Below are 14,556 nucleotides of genomic sequence, written 5' to 3'. Positions count from 1 at the left end.
AACTTTTCAGGAGTAGCCCGCTTTGTACCCGTTTTGTACAAATCGCCACAACTACTCAATGCAGCGTCCGATTGTGGTGAAACTGTGCATGCATATTCCCACTAGGCTTTGGAAGAAATGCCACTTGACAGTTTTCAAATCAGCCTCATGGTGGCGCTACAACAGGCCTGTTGTACACACACACACACACACACACACACACACACACACACACACACACACACACACACACACACACACACACACACACACACACACACACACACACACACGTTTATATTGCTCCTAAACATTGTGCCAAACATCACACACATGCCTATCCTCCTGTGCCCAGAAGGGCACTTTTTCTAGTTTTCTAGTTCAAAATCGGTAAACCAGAGGATATGTTCTTGTTCCTGTCTGTTTCTGTGATTTGTGTCCTGTAATGTATCTTTTTGTAATGTATTGTGTCTTCCTTGTCTGTATCTTGAACGGTGACGTCATGGACGCAAAACAAATTTCAGTGCAAGCTGACAATAAAGTTGTATCGTATCGTATTACACACCTACAAGTGAAGTCGATGTGTGCCACTCCACTCGGCCCAGAGACACACTTTGTAAGAATTCACCTCATATTCTATTCATATTCAACTTCAAACTATTTTAAGCGGGATAGGCTACAAGCCTATCCAGCTTAAAATTCTGTAAAACCCAGTCAAGTTTCACTTACATTTTGAAGGTCTTGACTTTGATCAAGAGACAACTATAGGAAAGTTAGGCAATGAAAAACCTTTCCTTTTTGGTGGCTTTTTGCCTTTATTGATAGAGTAAAACAGAAATGAGGAGAGATACACGGGGAGTGACATACAGCAAAGTTCGCCAGGATTGGGACTTGAACCCGCAATGCTCTATCAGGCTGCATTTGGAGCCTAAGTGCCCTCTAGGCCAGCCTGGGCCTGCAAAACCTTCCTTTAGGGTGCAATGCCTTTACTCCGATTGCAGGGGTGCTAGCCCCTCCTATGCCCAGCTTTGTGTGTCTGTGTGTACCCCATAGCGATGATTTGATTGGCTAAAAAGTGAAGTGTGAAGTGAAGACAGAAAAGAGAGGCGCCAAAAGTGATTGGCCGGAATGTGATGATGTATGATGATGACATCGCCCTTCACTTCACACGAGTGTGATTTCTTTATGAGTAGCATTGGTCCGACAGTGCACATTATAACTAAGCTGAACCTTAACCCCATGACCTCACACTAATCTACATTTTTTTCCCGGACCAATGGTGTTAGTTAACGGTGTACCTGCTCTCATCCCAAGTACTGTAGGCCTATATGCAGATATGGGCATATCTATGGCTGCATGCATGTTCTGTGCATCTGTTAGTGACATTGAACATTGAATTTAATTTTGCAACATCATATTCTGTATTTGCCTCAAAGAGTTTCTGTCCATAAATTCCTCTCATAAACATTTCTATACACTGTCAACTTGGCTTAAACGATGACGATGCCAGAGACAAAGCAAAGTAATGGGCACTGAGCTAAGATCACAATTAATTATTTTAACAGGCCTGCCACAAACGTGTGATAGCATATTTTACTTGGTAAAATGCTGACTTGATTAAATTGCAGACACGTGAAGCATTTTCCAAAGAGGCCCTGAGGGATTTGTCTCACTCACCATACTGCAAAAGCTCTCATCCGCAAGAACAACTGGCTGATCCGTGGACCATCTTAGAGATGCACATCGACGTGCATACAGGCAGCTGTGGCTCAGTGGATAGATCAGCCATTAGGGAACCAGAATGTTCCCGCTAAATCCCTGGCTCCGCCTGGCTTTGCATCAAAGTGTCCTTGAGCAAGACACTGAACCCCTAATTGCTCCCGATGAGCAGGTGCCTTGTCTCTGCCATTGGTGTGTTAATGATTTATATTTTTATAATGGGTGAATGTAACCTATTATAAAGCAATTGAAAGCAAGCGCTTTGGATTAAGACACTATAGAAATGCTAGACCATTTACCATCGGAATTTTAGAGTCCATTACCCATTTGGATGTGACATTTGGCCATTGTCTTGACTGCAGTGGTTTTTGAAACCATGGTGATTTGTTGCAGTAGATATCGCGTGTGCGTGTGTGTGTGTGTGTGTGTGTGTGTGTGTGTGTGTGTGTGTGTGTGTGTGCGTGTGTGCTCGTGCACGCGTGTGCGTGTGCGTGTGCGCGTGTGTGTGTGTGTGTGTGTGTGTGTGTGTGTGTGTGTGTGTGTGTGTGTGTGTTCATGCGTGTGGTCGGGTCAGTGTACCTTCACAGTTGGGTACACACACACACACACACACACACACACACACACACACACACACACACACACACACACACACACACACACACACACACACACACACACACACACACACACACACACACACTCTTCATTCTTTACTGTGTAGCCTCTCTCCTTCTGTTTATCATTTCATTAGTATACACCAAATATCAGCTCCCCAACAGCAATAGGCAAGGCTCCAGGTTTCACACCGTCGCACTGTTGGCAACAACACTGGCACAGTTGATTCCACACATGTTAATGAAGTGGTGTAGTTGCCCCGAGTCGGAGATCTGTTCTTTTTTTCTCCCCGCTGCATTGAACCCGCTGTCATTTGAAACTCGATCGTGATTTAGTTCCTAACCCTGGCTTTTGTGCAGATTTAAACACACAGAAGTCAAATTAAATAGGCTAATGTAATGTTACTGTTTGTCAAATGCATTCATAATTTTACTGTATGTAAAGATATATTGTCTTACATCTCTCCCTTTTTGTGTTTAGAAATTGAACAAACATTGCCTCTGCATGTTGAAAATTGTTGTATTATTGTGCCTCATCTTCAGGCGAGTCACACGTTAAACAAATCATTTCTCACCATTCTGTGATTGTAATTTCATTCATGTTCGCTCATCCCTCCGTCTCTTCTTCAGTTTTAGTTATCATGTTCTCACTGCACTTTTCATCTCCCCCTTCTATCCCCTCCTCTTTCATGCTCTTTAATCCTCTGTTACCCCCCCTTCCCTTTGCCCGTACTCCGCTCATTTCTCTTCCCTCCCTTCTCTCTTTTTTCCTCTCCCAGGCAAGCGAGGCACGCTGCAAGCGCTGTGTGTGCATGAGCAAGAGCAAGCGGTGTGTGTGCGCGTGCATGTATGTGACTGTGTGTGTACGCGGCAATTGAGAGAGTGAGAGATAGTGAGGGGGAGAGAGAGAGCTAGAGAGAGAGAGAGACGCACACAGGCAGCGCGAGTCCCCTCACACAGAGCATGCCTCTGCGTCCGGCAGCCGGCAAACATGAGCCACCTAGCCCTGAACGGCAGGAGACTCCACAGCCGCAGCGCACGCTCCTCATCGCGCACGCACGCCCGCACTCTCACACGCTCACACGCAGCGCAGCCAACGGCAGCCAGGGGGGCAGCAGCTCCACCAGCAGCAGCTCCGGCAGCAGCTCCCGGGAAGAGGACAGCGGCGTTCCCGCTCCCGTACTCTCCGTCTCGGCTCTCCGGCCCCCCGCCGGTGCAGGTGCAGAGCGCAGCGCAACCAGTGCCAGCGGACCCATGGAGGAGCCCACGGGCAACACGGTGGTCATCCGCATCGGAATCCCAGACCTGCAGCAGACGGTAAGGAAGCACCCCCCACCCCCCCACCCGCTGCTCCAGAGAGAGAGAGAGAGAGAGAGAGAGAGGGAGTAGAGGGGCTGCCTCTGTTGCCTTCCTCTTCCTCTGTGCATGGAAGAGGGAGGTAGTCTGTTCCTCTATCGCTGTGTTGCTTTTTTGTTCTTTAATGTCTCCAGTCTTTCTTCCACACACACACACACACACACACACACACACACACACACACACACACACACACACACACACACACACACATACACACACACCCATCACCTCCCACCCTTCCTTTCTTTTCTTACTTGTGTTCTCTCTCTCTCCTCCCCTCCCTCTCTCTTTATGTCTGTGGTATGTGTCTTTACTGGCTCTTGTTTGCCCCCCCTCCACACACACACACACACACACACACACACACACACACACACACACACACACACACACACACACACACACACACACACACACACACACACACACACACACACACACACAGACTCATGTCTTGCTAATAAATCTACCTCTTCATTAGCTGGACTGCAGCTGACTTTGACAACTGGCCACTTAGAGTGGAGAGAGAGAGCGAGAGACTGCGAGAGAGACAGACAGTGTGTCAGACAGACAGTGTGTCAGAGAGAGAGAGTCAAAGTGCGTGCGTGCGTGCGTGCGTGCGTGCGTGCGTGCGTGCGTGCGTTTGTGGGGGGAGGGGGGGGGGGGGGGGGGGGGTCGTCAAGGAAAGAGCAGCCTGTGTGAGGCATTGCTAATTCACAAGAACAGGCACATGAGTTCTCCCTCAACTGTGGAACGCTTTTTCTGTCTCTCTGTTCTATGTCTAGTCTACACACACACACGCACGCACGCATGTACACACACACGCACGCACGCATCTGCACACACACACACACACACACACGCAGACATACGTGCACACTTTTCTCTCTCTCTTTCCCCTTCTTTCATTTGTCTTTCTGTCTACTGTGTATTGAGGTAGTCCTTCACTCACCAGAATGAAAGGCTGGCCTGGCCGTCTCTCTGTAGTGGTGTGGGTCTAGCTGTATGCTGCAGGCTGACAGATATGGACTGGAATACTGCAGAAGCACATTGATGAGGTGTAATAGGGCTGGTTCACCCTGTTGCAACGCATGGACTCTCGTCATGATTCAAGTCATGTAAACCCTGATTCATACTTAGTTAGTAGTATGGCGGTGTCCCGCACCAAGAATATGTGATCTACGAAATCTGCTATTTTCGTCGCTATTTTATTCTTTGCCGTATGACGAAGTAAAAATGAGGTATAACATGTAGAATGCATTGAATGTCGTGTGTGTTTATCAGTTGTGTGCGTACAGTACATAGAGTATGTGTGTGAGCATACTCTCTGTGATCATTTAACTCAGTGTTCTTGTGTGCGTGCGTGTATGGCAGAATATGGCTGTGTGTGTGTGTGTGTGTGTGTGTGTGTGTGTGTGTGTGTGTGTGTGTGTGTGTGTGTGTGTGTGTGTGTGTGTGTGTGTGTGTGCGTGTGCGTGTGCGCGCGCACATGCATGCATGTGTGTGCTTGTGTGTATGGCAGAAGGCATTGGGCAGGTGTTCAGATGCTAATAAGGCAGTGTGTTTTTCAAGCTTGCCCCTCTGGTGACTCAGACAGCTTCCACGGTGGTACAAAGAGCCCTTGACTGCAGATTGACTGAGAGGCTGCAGATGGGGGAGTGTTGGAGTGTTTTCCCAATGCAGTTTATTCAGGTGAAAGGCCGTTGTCTGGAACACACCAAATACGCCAACACTGGGATTCCCAACCCTTTCCATGCCAGGTATCCCCAAAAAGCCTTAGCCTCTGAGTTTGCCCCCTTCCCTTTTTTGCTAAAATGACATAGAAAATTAATGAAAATAATAATTATCGAACCAAAAAATGTGAAAATACCCACATTGCGAATGTGCGACGCATTTCCGAATACGATTGCCCTCCCCCGCCGGCCAGAATTCACATTAGTTGTGTAAGTGTTGTTTCGTAACCGAGTACACTTTTCAATTCAACTGTTAATGGTATGCGTTTTAACAATAACGTTTGTTTTCTCCTGTTCTTCATTTTTTGAGTGCCCGGATCATCTGTTTTGGTGCCTCAAGAGAGCGCTGTGGACTATGAGCTATCAGGCTTTGGGAGAAGAAAAGTCAGTTTATTCAGAGTCAGTTTAGAGCGAGTAATAAAGTTTTATCTGTGTTCCTGTCTGACATTGTCTTGAGTTATGATAGTAATAGAGAAACAATACACAACCAAAGCAGTGCATGCTGATGGTTTTTGAATCATCGCTGCACAGCGGCAGCCAAGTGAGTCTTGCAGAGTCCTGAAGCCCATAGGGCCTCACCTTAGCGTGAGACACCTCCTGGACATGTTGTTAGTATGTCGCAGGGGATGCTGAGTGCCAAGCAGGGCATTGTGTCCCATGTTTAGGCTTGAGTCCCAGGGCGGACACACACAACGCATCCTTGGTATCTTATAAGCAGCTCTGAGTGTATGCAGTCGAGTGTATAGTGTCGCATAAGTGATGTCAATCACTAATGCTTGGTATCTTGAATGTGTTTTTTGTTATTTGACGCTTTCGCTATGGAAACACTAACAGGATTATTATTTCATGTCAACATTCAAGTAGAACTGTCAGAAGTTATAACCCTGGTAAAATAATGTGTTACACACATGATACAATGATATAATATATAATGATGTATGAATAGCAGTCCACTTCCTTGTGTTGTATCGGTGAACCACATTGCACCGGGTAGACATGAGTCATACACCAGACAACCCCTTCCAGGCGAAGCCCTGTTCCAATCCAAATCGATCACTGTTGCATTCCCCGGGAACGATATGCAGTGTTTACACTAATCACAACATCTGGCAAGTGGACCCGAGGGACGAGACAACAAATTAATTTGCATACAATAGCAACTTTCTTGAAGTTCTTTACAATGTACACACACACACACACACACACACACACACACACACACACACACACACACACACACACACACACACACACACACACACCTATCAGATCCCACGTAACGTAGGTACTTCAGTTTCCAGCTTCACCCAGCTGATGGGTTTGCTCAGGGACACCTTGCCACATTGCTGAGAGCTGGAATCGTACCTGAGACCTCTGGGAACTCCACAGTACTTGGCGGCTCACTATAACCATTGAGCTTATGGCCGCCCCCAGTCATGCACCGACAACATAGGAAACCATGCAAGCACTTGCCTACTCATCCGGAGCAGTGAGGGGTGAAGTGTCTTGAACGATAATTGTGCTTTGACCCATTCTAACCATTCTATTGTACTGTATGAGTTGCCACAACAGTACCATATGTTCCAAAGAGAATCCCCTGTACATTATGTAACCTCATGCTTGCCCAGGAAGTGTTCAGATCTGATGTTGCGCATGGTTGTAATTCTGATATGCAATCAGTCTACAATAAAACTCCTCCTCAAGCCATTTTGTGGAAAGTTAGACCTGGGGATGTTGATGCTTAACCCATTTAGACCTGAGGCAGATTGTAAAAAGGCCTTCTAAAACCTCGTTTTCTGAAAACCTTCAAATACTTAAAAAAATCACACCCGTGTGAACTGAGTGGTGTAAGGTCTTATATAGACTGATCAGCTGTGGTCTGACGTAATGTCTGATGTAATGAAATCACACCCGTGTGAACTGGGTGACCATAGCAACCGTGCTCATTTTTTGAGCACAGACAGACAGACAGACAGACAGACTAACAAAGCCAGTTGTAGGAGTGGTTTACACCACTCAAAAATAAATTATGTTGCTATATGAGACACAGAGGTGTATATGTGACACAGAGGTCGCATCCAGCATGAAAGGTAAAACAACGTATAGGTTACACCAGGTCGTTTCTAGGTAACACATTATTCGCCACATTACTAACCGTATCCCTAACCCTAACCGCACGCAAAGCCACTTAGTCGGAATAATGGGATGTTGGAATTATGAGCAGACCCTTCTATAACTAGGGGGATGGAGCTCATCCCCTACAACATTGGAAAAGGGAGGAGAGAAATGTCATTGGAGAGGAAAAAAACATTCATTAAACATTAATGAATCATTGAGGATTCATTATTTTAACTCACACATGCTACCAGCTAGGGCAATTAACTGAAAATGTATCGAATCAGAAATGTAGAACCTTCAACTGAATTAATAATGCTCGTGTATACAGTAGGTTAATCGATTAATCGAGGAGCAGGTTTTTTTGTGATCATTTATTTACGTGTACAAATTCTAATAGCTTTTTTTAAATAATGGATTCAATTAGTCAATTTGTCAGATTATCCATGTAAACCCTGCCTATTTTGATTACTGATTGCTCGGTGCACCTCTAGTAATGGTCATTGAAGTTTAAATGTCCAGCCCTTAGGAATCCACTGTAGGCTAACTTTAGTTAGTGTTTTACCAGTTTTAAGATCGTGGCAAACCGGAAGTACAGCCCAAACCTCTGAGTGCAGGTCTCTGCGAGGTTGGGTTTCCTTACTTTCCTACACAAGGCCCACGCACTTTGGAAGTCAATCGTAACCAATTGAGGACTATGAAAAATGTGTAGCAAAATGTGTTTTGAAGAAAATGCTAAATCTGGTCAGGCACAAATGGGCGTGACCTGAAATGTAATTGTACAACCTATGGTTCAAGAGATGTGGGCTGGTGTAGCATTACCATGAGGCAGATAAAAAAAAAGATGGATGTTCTTCCTAACACTACTGGGAGTGTGCGATCAGTTTCACACTGATCGGTCCAGCAGTCCAGCAGGGGGCAAAAACACCATTTAAATATATGAAGTCACTCAAATATTCGCCACATCAGACATTGAAACTCAACTTCTATATCTCCTTCCAATACTGCTCATTTTTGTTTCATAGTTGACACTGGAATTCTGCCAAATTTTTATCTCTGCTAATCACACTAATTATACTGTAAGTGTAGGCTATTATTTGCTAAGCTTGGTAAATAAGCTAGCTAGCGACTAGGAGACTGGGGTTGAAGTACCACAGATGTTGGCAACTTGATTGGCTGAAACAGGTACAGTATGTGCTGGTACTGATCAACACATTTAATAGGCGTATACATGATACATGTACATGATAAATTCAGAATACTGAACAAAGAAACATTTTCTGATTTGTTTGCCTGAAAATCACAATAATTCATGAAATAATTCATGATCAGAATTGACTATTTCAAAGTATCAGTCAGATTTATCATAATCCCTTCCAATTGGCTTCCATAAAAATCATGAATAAATGATTCCGATCTAGTCAATCACACGTTTTCAAACAATGCAGAGCCAAAGGTGCTTTTACTTTTGCCTATAGGGGCCACCATGAACACGAAATGTTGCACCGTCTGTCGTACAAATAACCCCCCCTTCAGCTTCCTCATGTCCTGATGGCTACACTCACGACTGACACAGCCCTGGGTAGACAACCTTGTCTGGGTAGACAAACTTTTCAAGTTTAGCGATGTGAAAAAACATTATTGGTAAGCGACGAAGCGTAATGCTTAAATTTATGCAAACCTTCATCACCTACAGCATAGAGTGACATGGGGTGAAACAGGGATACATATCTCTAGTCTCCTCTCAATCCCTCTCTCTCTCTCCATTACCTGGTGCAGTCGCATGATCACGTTTAGAAAAAACCCTTGTTGATTTAAAAACGTGACAATGAGCTGTCCTATTCTCTATACATTTTCTCAACCCCTCTCTGTGAACGGCACCGCAAAGAGATTACACTTTCCATAGACAATTTCCGTCTCCTCTGGAAGGCTCAGGTGGCTTAGTTTAAGTGTCCCTTTGATGCACTCTCTAGACACGGGCGGGAAGACCAAGCTAGCTGTGCTCTGAGCTACATTTCTCTCGTCACTTTCCTCGCAGCTGAGTCCAAATACATTGTATGATCCATTGTATTGTTGCGCTGCATGGCATGATGTGTTTCCAGAATAGGAGAGTGAAAACGTAATGAATGAAAGGGAGGGAAGTAAGGGAGGAATGGAAGGCCCTGTGTGTATGTGATCACCCCATTGCATGTCCACAAGCTTTTAGACCATAACACAGATTTAGACCATAACACAGATCACCCCCTTGCATGTCCACAAGCTTTTAGACCATAACACAGATTTACAAGGGACTTAAATGTGTTTAGACAGTGTAAAGATAAACAACAAAACACCATTTTAACACCCTGGGAATAACATTGGCATACAGACCGTGAGAGATAGAGGAGGGAGAGGAATAGACGGATAGGGAAATGGACAGAGATTGACAGAAAAGGAGCAGAGCAGATAATCCCCCCTCACGCTCGTGCACGCACGCACGCCACACACACACACACACACACACACACACACACACACACACACACACACACACACACACACACACACACACACACACACACACACACACACACACACACACACACACACAGCTGACCAGGAACGAGTTGGAGCGTTGACACATGGAGGGTGAGTCTTCACTCAAAAGTAGCTTAATATTGAGCACAGCCCCTGGAGCACAGTCCAGAGCTGAAGTCAGAAAACACTTCATTGGGTTACATTACGCAGACTTTGCAACGAAGCACACTGACACACACTGTATATGACAGGACACTGGTGTGACAGGACACTGGTGTGACAGGACAAGGCAGGAACTACATTTAGATACTAGGCTAAATGTGACGGGACGAGAGACATAAGTCTGCCGAACTCATTCACTACTCCCTGCTATTATCTATAGAGCATAGCAGTGGGCGTGCATGGTTTTCTGGCCCCACTGAAAAAAGCCATTCATTTTTCCCCCATAGAGATTTACAAATTAAATATCAATATCAATTGATTAATCAATTATTTTAAGCTCATAGAATCAAGCCATCCAGGATCCTGCATGAGTCATGACTATAAAACCTTTGATTCTGTGAAGAAAGAAAACTGAAAACCACTTTTCTTTTCTTTTTTTTTTCTTTTTCTTTTTTTCTCCACAGAATCAAAGGTATTATGGCCATGATTCGCCAGGGTCCTGGATGGCTGGATTTTAGGCTTAAAATAATTGATATAAATATTTTTGTAAAGGATTTGTACTGTATATAAAGGATACAGAATGATTCAGTTCATAGTGAGCTCATTGGCAAAATGATCACTGCTGTCACACAATTAATACACACTGTTGGATCAACGACAACGTCGGCTGGTGGACCAGACAAAATAAACACCAGCTTGGATTTGGGGGATGAATACAGCCTGTTTATGCTGCTCCCCCTCTCTCCTCTAGTCCTTCTGTATTTCTTTTCTTTCTACCCAATGCATATTTGTTAGTTACAATCAGTTGTAATATGCGGTATACTATGTATCACATACTGTATATCACATAGTAATTCTCAATATATTCGGAAAGCACTACAATATGGCGGTCTCACTATGGTCACTATATAGTGAGAAGTGAGTTATTTCGGACACAAGACTCTCAACGTTTAATTAGTCTTTGAAATCTTGGTATTTTCACTAATGGTCAGATTCTACATGAATGTAGAATGCGTTTTGTAATGAACTTTGCTAATCATTGGCAACATTCTTGCTGTCCAAGTCCCAACCATCCTGAAACCTATAATGATCTGATTGGAAGACGGGTGGGTGTCTTCTCGGTTCTGCTAATGGGTGCCATTCATCTCTCTACAACAAGGGAGACACTATAGAGACACTATGTCCTGCGTCTGTCCCTGTTCTCTTCTCACTTTTCTTTCTTTGTTTATTTGACGCAACCTTTCTTCTCCCCATACCACAGTTGTATTTTTGGTATTTTGTATTCAAGGCTGTTTGTACTGCACTGATGGGATTGTTACACAATGCGGCAAAAAATGAGAGGTGGAAAAATTGAGGTCTGATAGTATACACTATCTCTCTCTCTCTCTCTCTCTCTCTCTCTCTCTCTCTCTCTCTCTCTCTCTCTATATATATATATATATATATATCCTTCTCTGATGTGTTTTCTTTACACTATACTTAGTTTCAATCACATTTTCTCTCTCTATTTACTCTCTCTACCTCTTTCCTTCGCTTCTTCAAAAGATCCAGGTCGTCTGCCCTTCTTCTGCTTGTGTCTGTCTCTGTCTGCAGTACACACTTCTGATCTGAAATGTATCACTTGTTTGGTGGTCCGTATTATTTGTCTCCTCAGACGGACACACAAGACAGACAAGACTGATGTTCAACTTCACACACAACCACACAAATAGAAATACGCACGCACGCACGCACGCACGCACGCACGCACGCACACGTCGTATTTCTGCACATTCTGTGTTAATTTAACACCACATCAGAGTTAAATTAACGAGTGAGTTTTACTGTGTGCTCTCTGGAAAGCCTCTCACGTCCTCCGGCTGCTATTTTTAGCTTCATTCACAGAAGCAGTCGCAGAGCGAGAGGCGCGAGAGGTGGCTCGCATCTCCCCGTCTCCCTCTCCATCTGCCCACCGCGCCATCAAACAGATTAAGAGAGGGAGGCCGAAAGAGAGAGAGAGGTGACCCCCAGCACTGCACATTCCCCGCATCCCTTATCCGATCTCTTCGTCTCCCTTCCCATGCTCCCCTCTCTCTATCCCCAGCTCTCCCTCCATCTGTTTTGTCTGATGTCGCCAAGATAGAGACACAGACAGAGCGGAAAATCAGGAACAGAGGCAGGGGGAGAAAGCTTTAATTTTCAAGCACACTTGGCAGAAAGGCAGGGAAGTGGAACCAGAATGTATTGTGAAGCCATATTAACGCTAAACCGCTGACGTCTGTTGAAATCCTACAAAACGTCACCGAACACAAAGATTATCTTTATCATTTTCCTCCATCATTCTGAAATCTCAAAAACACTGCTCCCTCTGTTGTGTGACAAAGTCAAGTTTTTGTAGACCTGACTGGTCAGCGATCCCACAATTCATTGCATGTCAAAAGCTGGAGGCCTAACGGGTCATTCCAGGCTGATAGATCTGTCCCATAATGCCTTGATTCTTGGGGGTAGGACAGTTTTGTGGTGAGTATAGGGAGCTGTGATTGGCCAGGGAAATTGATCTGTCACTTAGTTGCATAGATCAAGTCTGAGTACTTAACTGACAGAACAAAGTATACTTAAGTAAAGAATTGAACGGAAAACGGCATTTACACTATCAATGTTAAAAGTACATACATTAAGGATAATGAAATAATAATTGTAGTGCCAATTGTTGGCATCGCCACTGCTCCTACTGTAGCCTACCCAGTTTGCATTGTAAGTAGGGATGTCCTGTTTTATGGAACACGTAATGCCATATCATAATAGTACAATATCCAAAATCACAGACAATATCCAATCTAATATCATGATATGGATATGACATTGATACTATACTAACTAGGGATGTCCCGATCACATTTTTTTGCTTCCTATCCGATTCTGATCATTTGAAAATGACGTGAGCAGTCACAATTTCCGATCACATGATTTCTTTGGGACATCCCTAATTGTAAGGCCTGGTGAATAATTCCAGCCACAAATATCCTGTTCTCCAACAAGGGACACACCATGGTTATTAGGGTTAGGGTATCCTGTTCTCCAACAAGGGACACACCATGGTTAGGGTTAGGGTATCCTGTTCTCCAACAAGGGACACACCATGGTTAGGGTTAGGGTATCCTGTTCTCCAACAAGGGACACACCATGGTTAGGGTTAGGGTATCCTGTTCTCCAACAAGGGACACACCATGGTTAGGGTTAGGGTATCCTGTTCTCCAACAAGGGACACACCATGGTTGGATCAAATATCCTGTTCTCCAACAAGGGACACACCATGGTTAGGGTTAGGGTATCCTGTTCTCCAACAAGGGACACACCATGGTTAGGGTTAGGGTATCCTGTTCTCCAACAAGGGACACACCATGGTTAGGGTTAGGGTATCCTGTTCTCCAACAAGGGACACACCATGGTTGGATCAAATATCCTGTTCTCCAACAAGGGACACACCATGGTTGGATCAAATATCCTGTTCTCCAACAAGGGACACACCATGGTTAGGGTATCCTGTTCTCCAACAAGGGACACACCATGGTTGATCAAATTTCACATACACTTGAGTGTAGCTATACTGCCTTCTTTAACTATGGCCAAACACCACTGTGTGTTTAGGTTGCCCAAGTTAGATTTAGGTCGTGACTTGCCATAGTAACAGACAAAGACTTGTGAATCTTGGTTCTTGGAACGGAAAATCCAGGATTTCCCTAAATTTAAACTAAACAGATAACTTGCTACTGTAATTCCGCTTTGTAGAATACACATCGTGACCTCAGCTACAGTATCTAGCCACACTGACAGTGACACACCATTCAACTATCTTTTTGCATTGGCAGTAGCATCTGTCACATTCTGCATGTCAATATCAAGTAGTCTTACAAGTCGCTCCCACTCACACATATACCATGTGCTACTTACAATCAGTTCCTTGATACGTTGTACTATAAGTTGTACTATAAGTGAATGAAATGATGATCAGTGATCAGTTACCACTACAGGGTATGCTACTCTTATGATCTCCTCTCAGGTTTCCCCCAAAAAGACAGCTACAGCTCATTTTGAATGCTGCTGCTAAAAGGTGCTCAGGTGGTGCAGTGGTAAAGTAGCTGCCCATCAGCACGGAGGTAGTGGGTTCAAATGCCTGGCTTTGTCGAGTGTCTACGGCTCTACGCGAGTGCAATTGGCCCATGTTTGGCGGAGGGAATCCAAATCCACCTTCATCTCCGAACCTCACTCATATTGATCCCTAAATGTAATCCTCTCACACCTTCCATGAAAACGGACTCTTGCTTTCTGAAGAGGGGACTGATAGTGAATTTTGCTGCATTGTGCAATCACTGGAA

The 14,556-nt window shown here is 44.6% G+C and overlaps 1 protein-coding gene across 1 annotated transcript in view; it reads left to right on the top strand.

Moving 5' to 3' along the window:
• Positions 1–3,278: 3,278 nt before the first annotated feature.
• shank3a (SH3 and multiple ankyrin repeat domains 3a) overlaps positions 3,279–14,556 on the top strand; it is a gene marked incomplete at both ends in the record, with an annotated part of 322,930 nt that continues 311,652 nt past the window's right edge. The window contains one exon of the mRNA XM_079500504.1: positions 3,279–3,632. Coding sequence (XP_079356630.1) covers positions 3,279–3,632 — 354 coding nt within the window. The remainder of the gene's footprint in view (positions 3,633–14,556) is intronic.

Source organism: Electrona antarctica, assembly GCF_951216825.1.
Source record: "Electrona antarctica genome assembly, chromosome: 5".
Taxonomy (NCBI): domain Eukaryota; kingdom Metazoa; phylum Chordata; class Actinopteri; order Myctophiformes; family Myctophidae; genus Electrona; species Electrona antarctica.
This window is presented reverse-complemented; position numbering and strand designations above follow the sequence as displayed.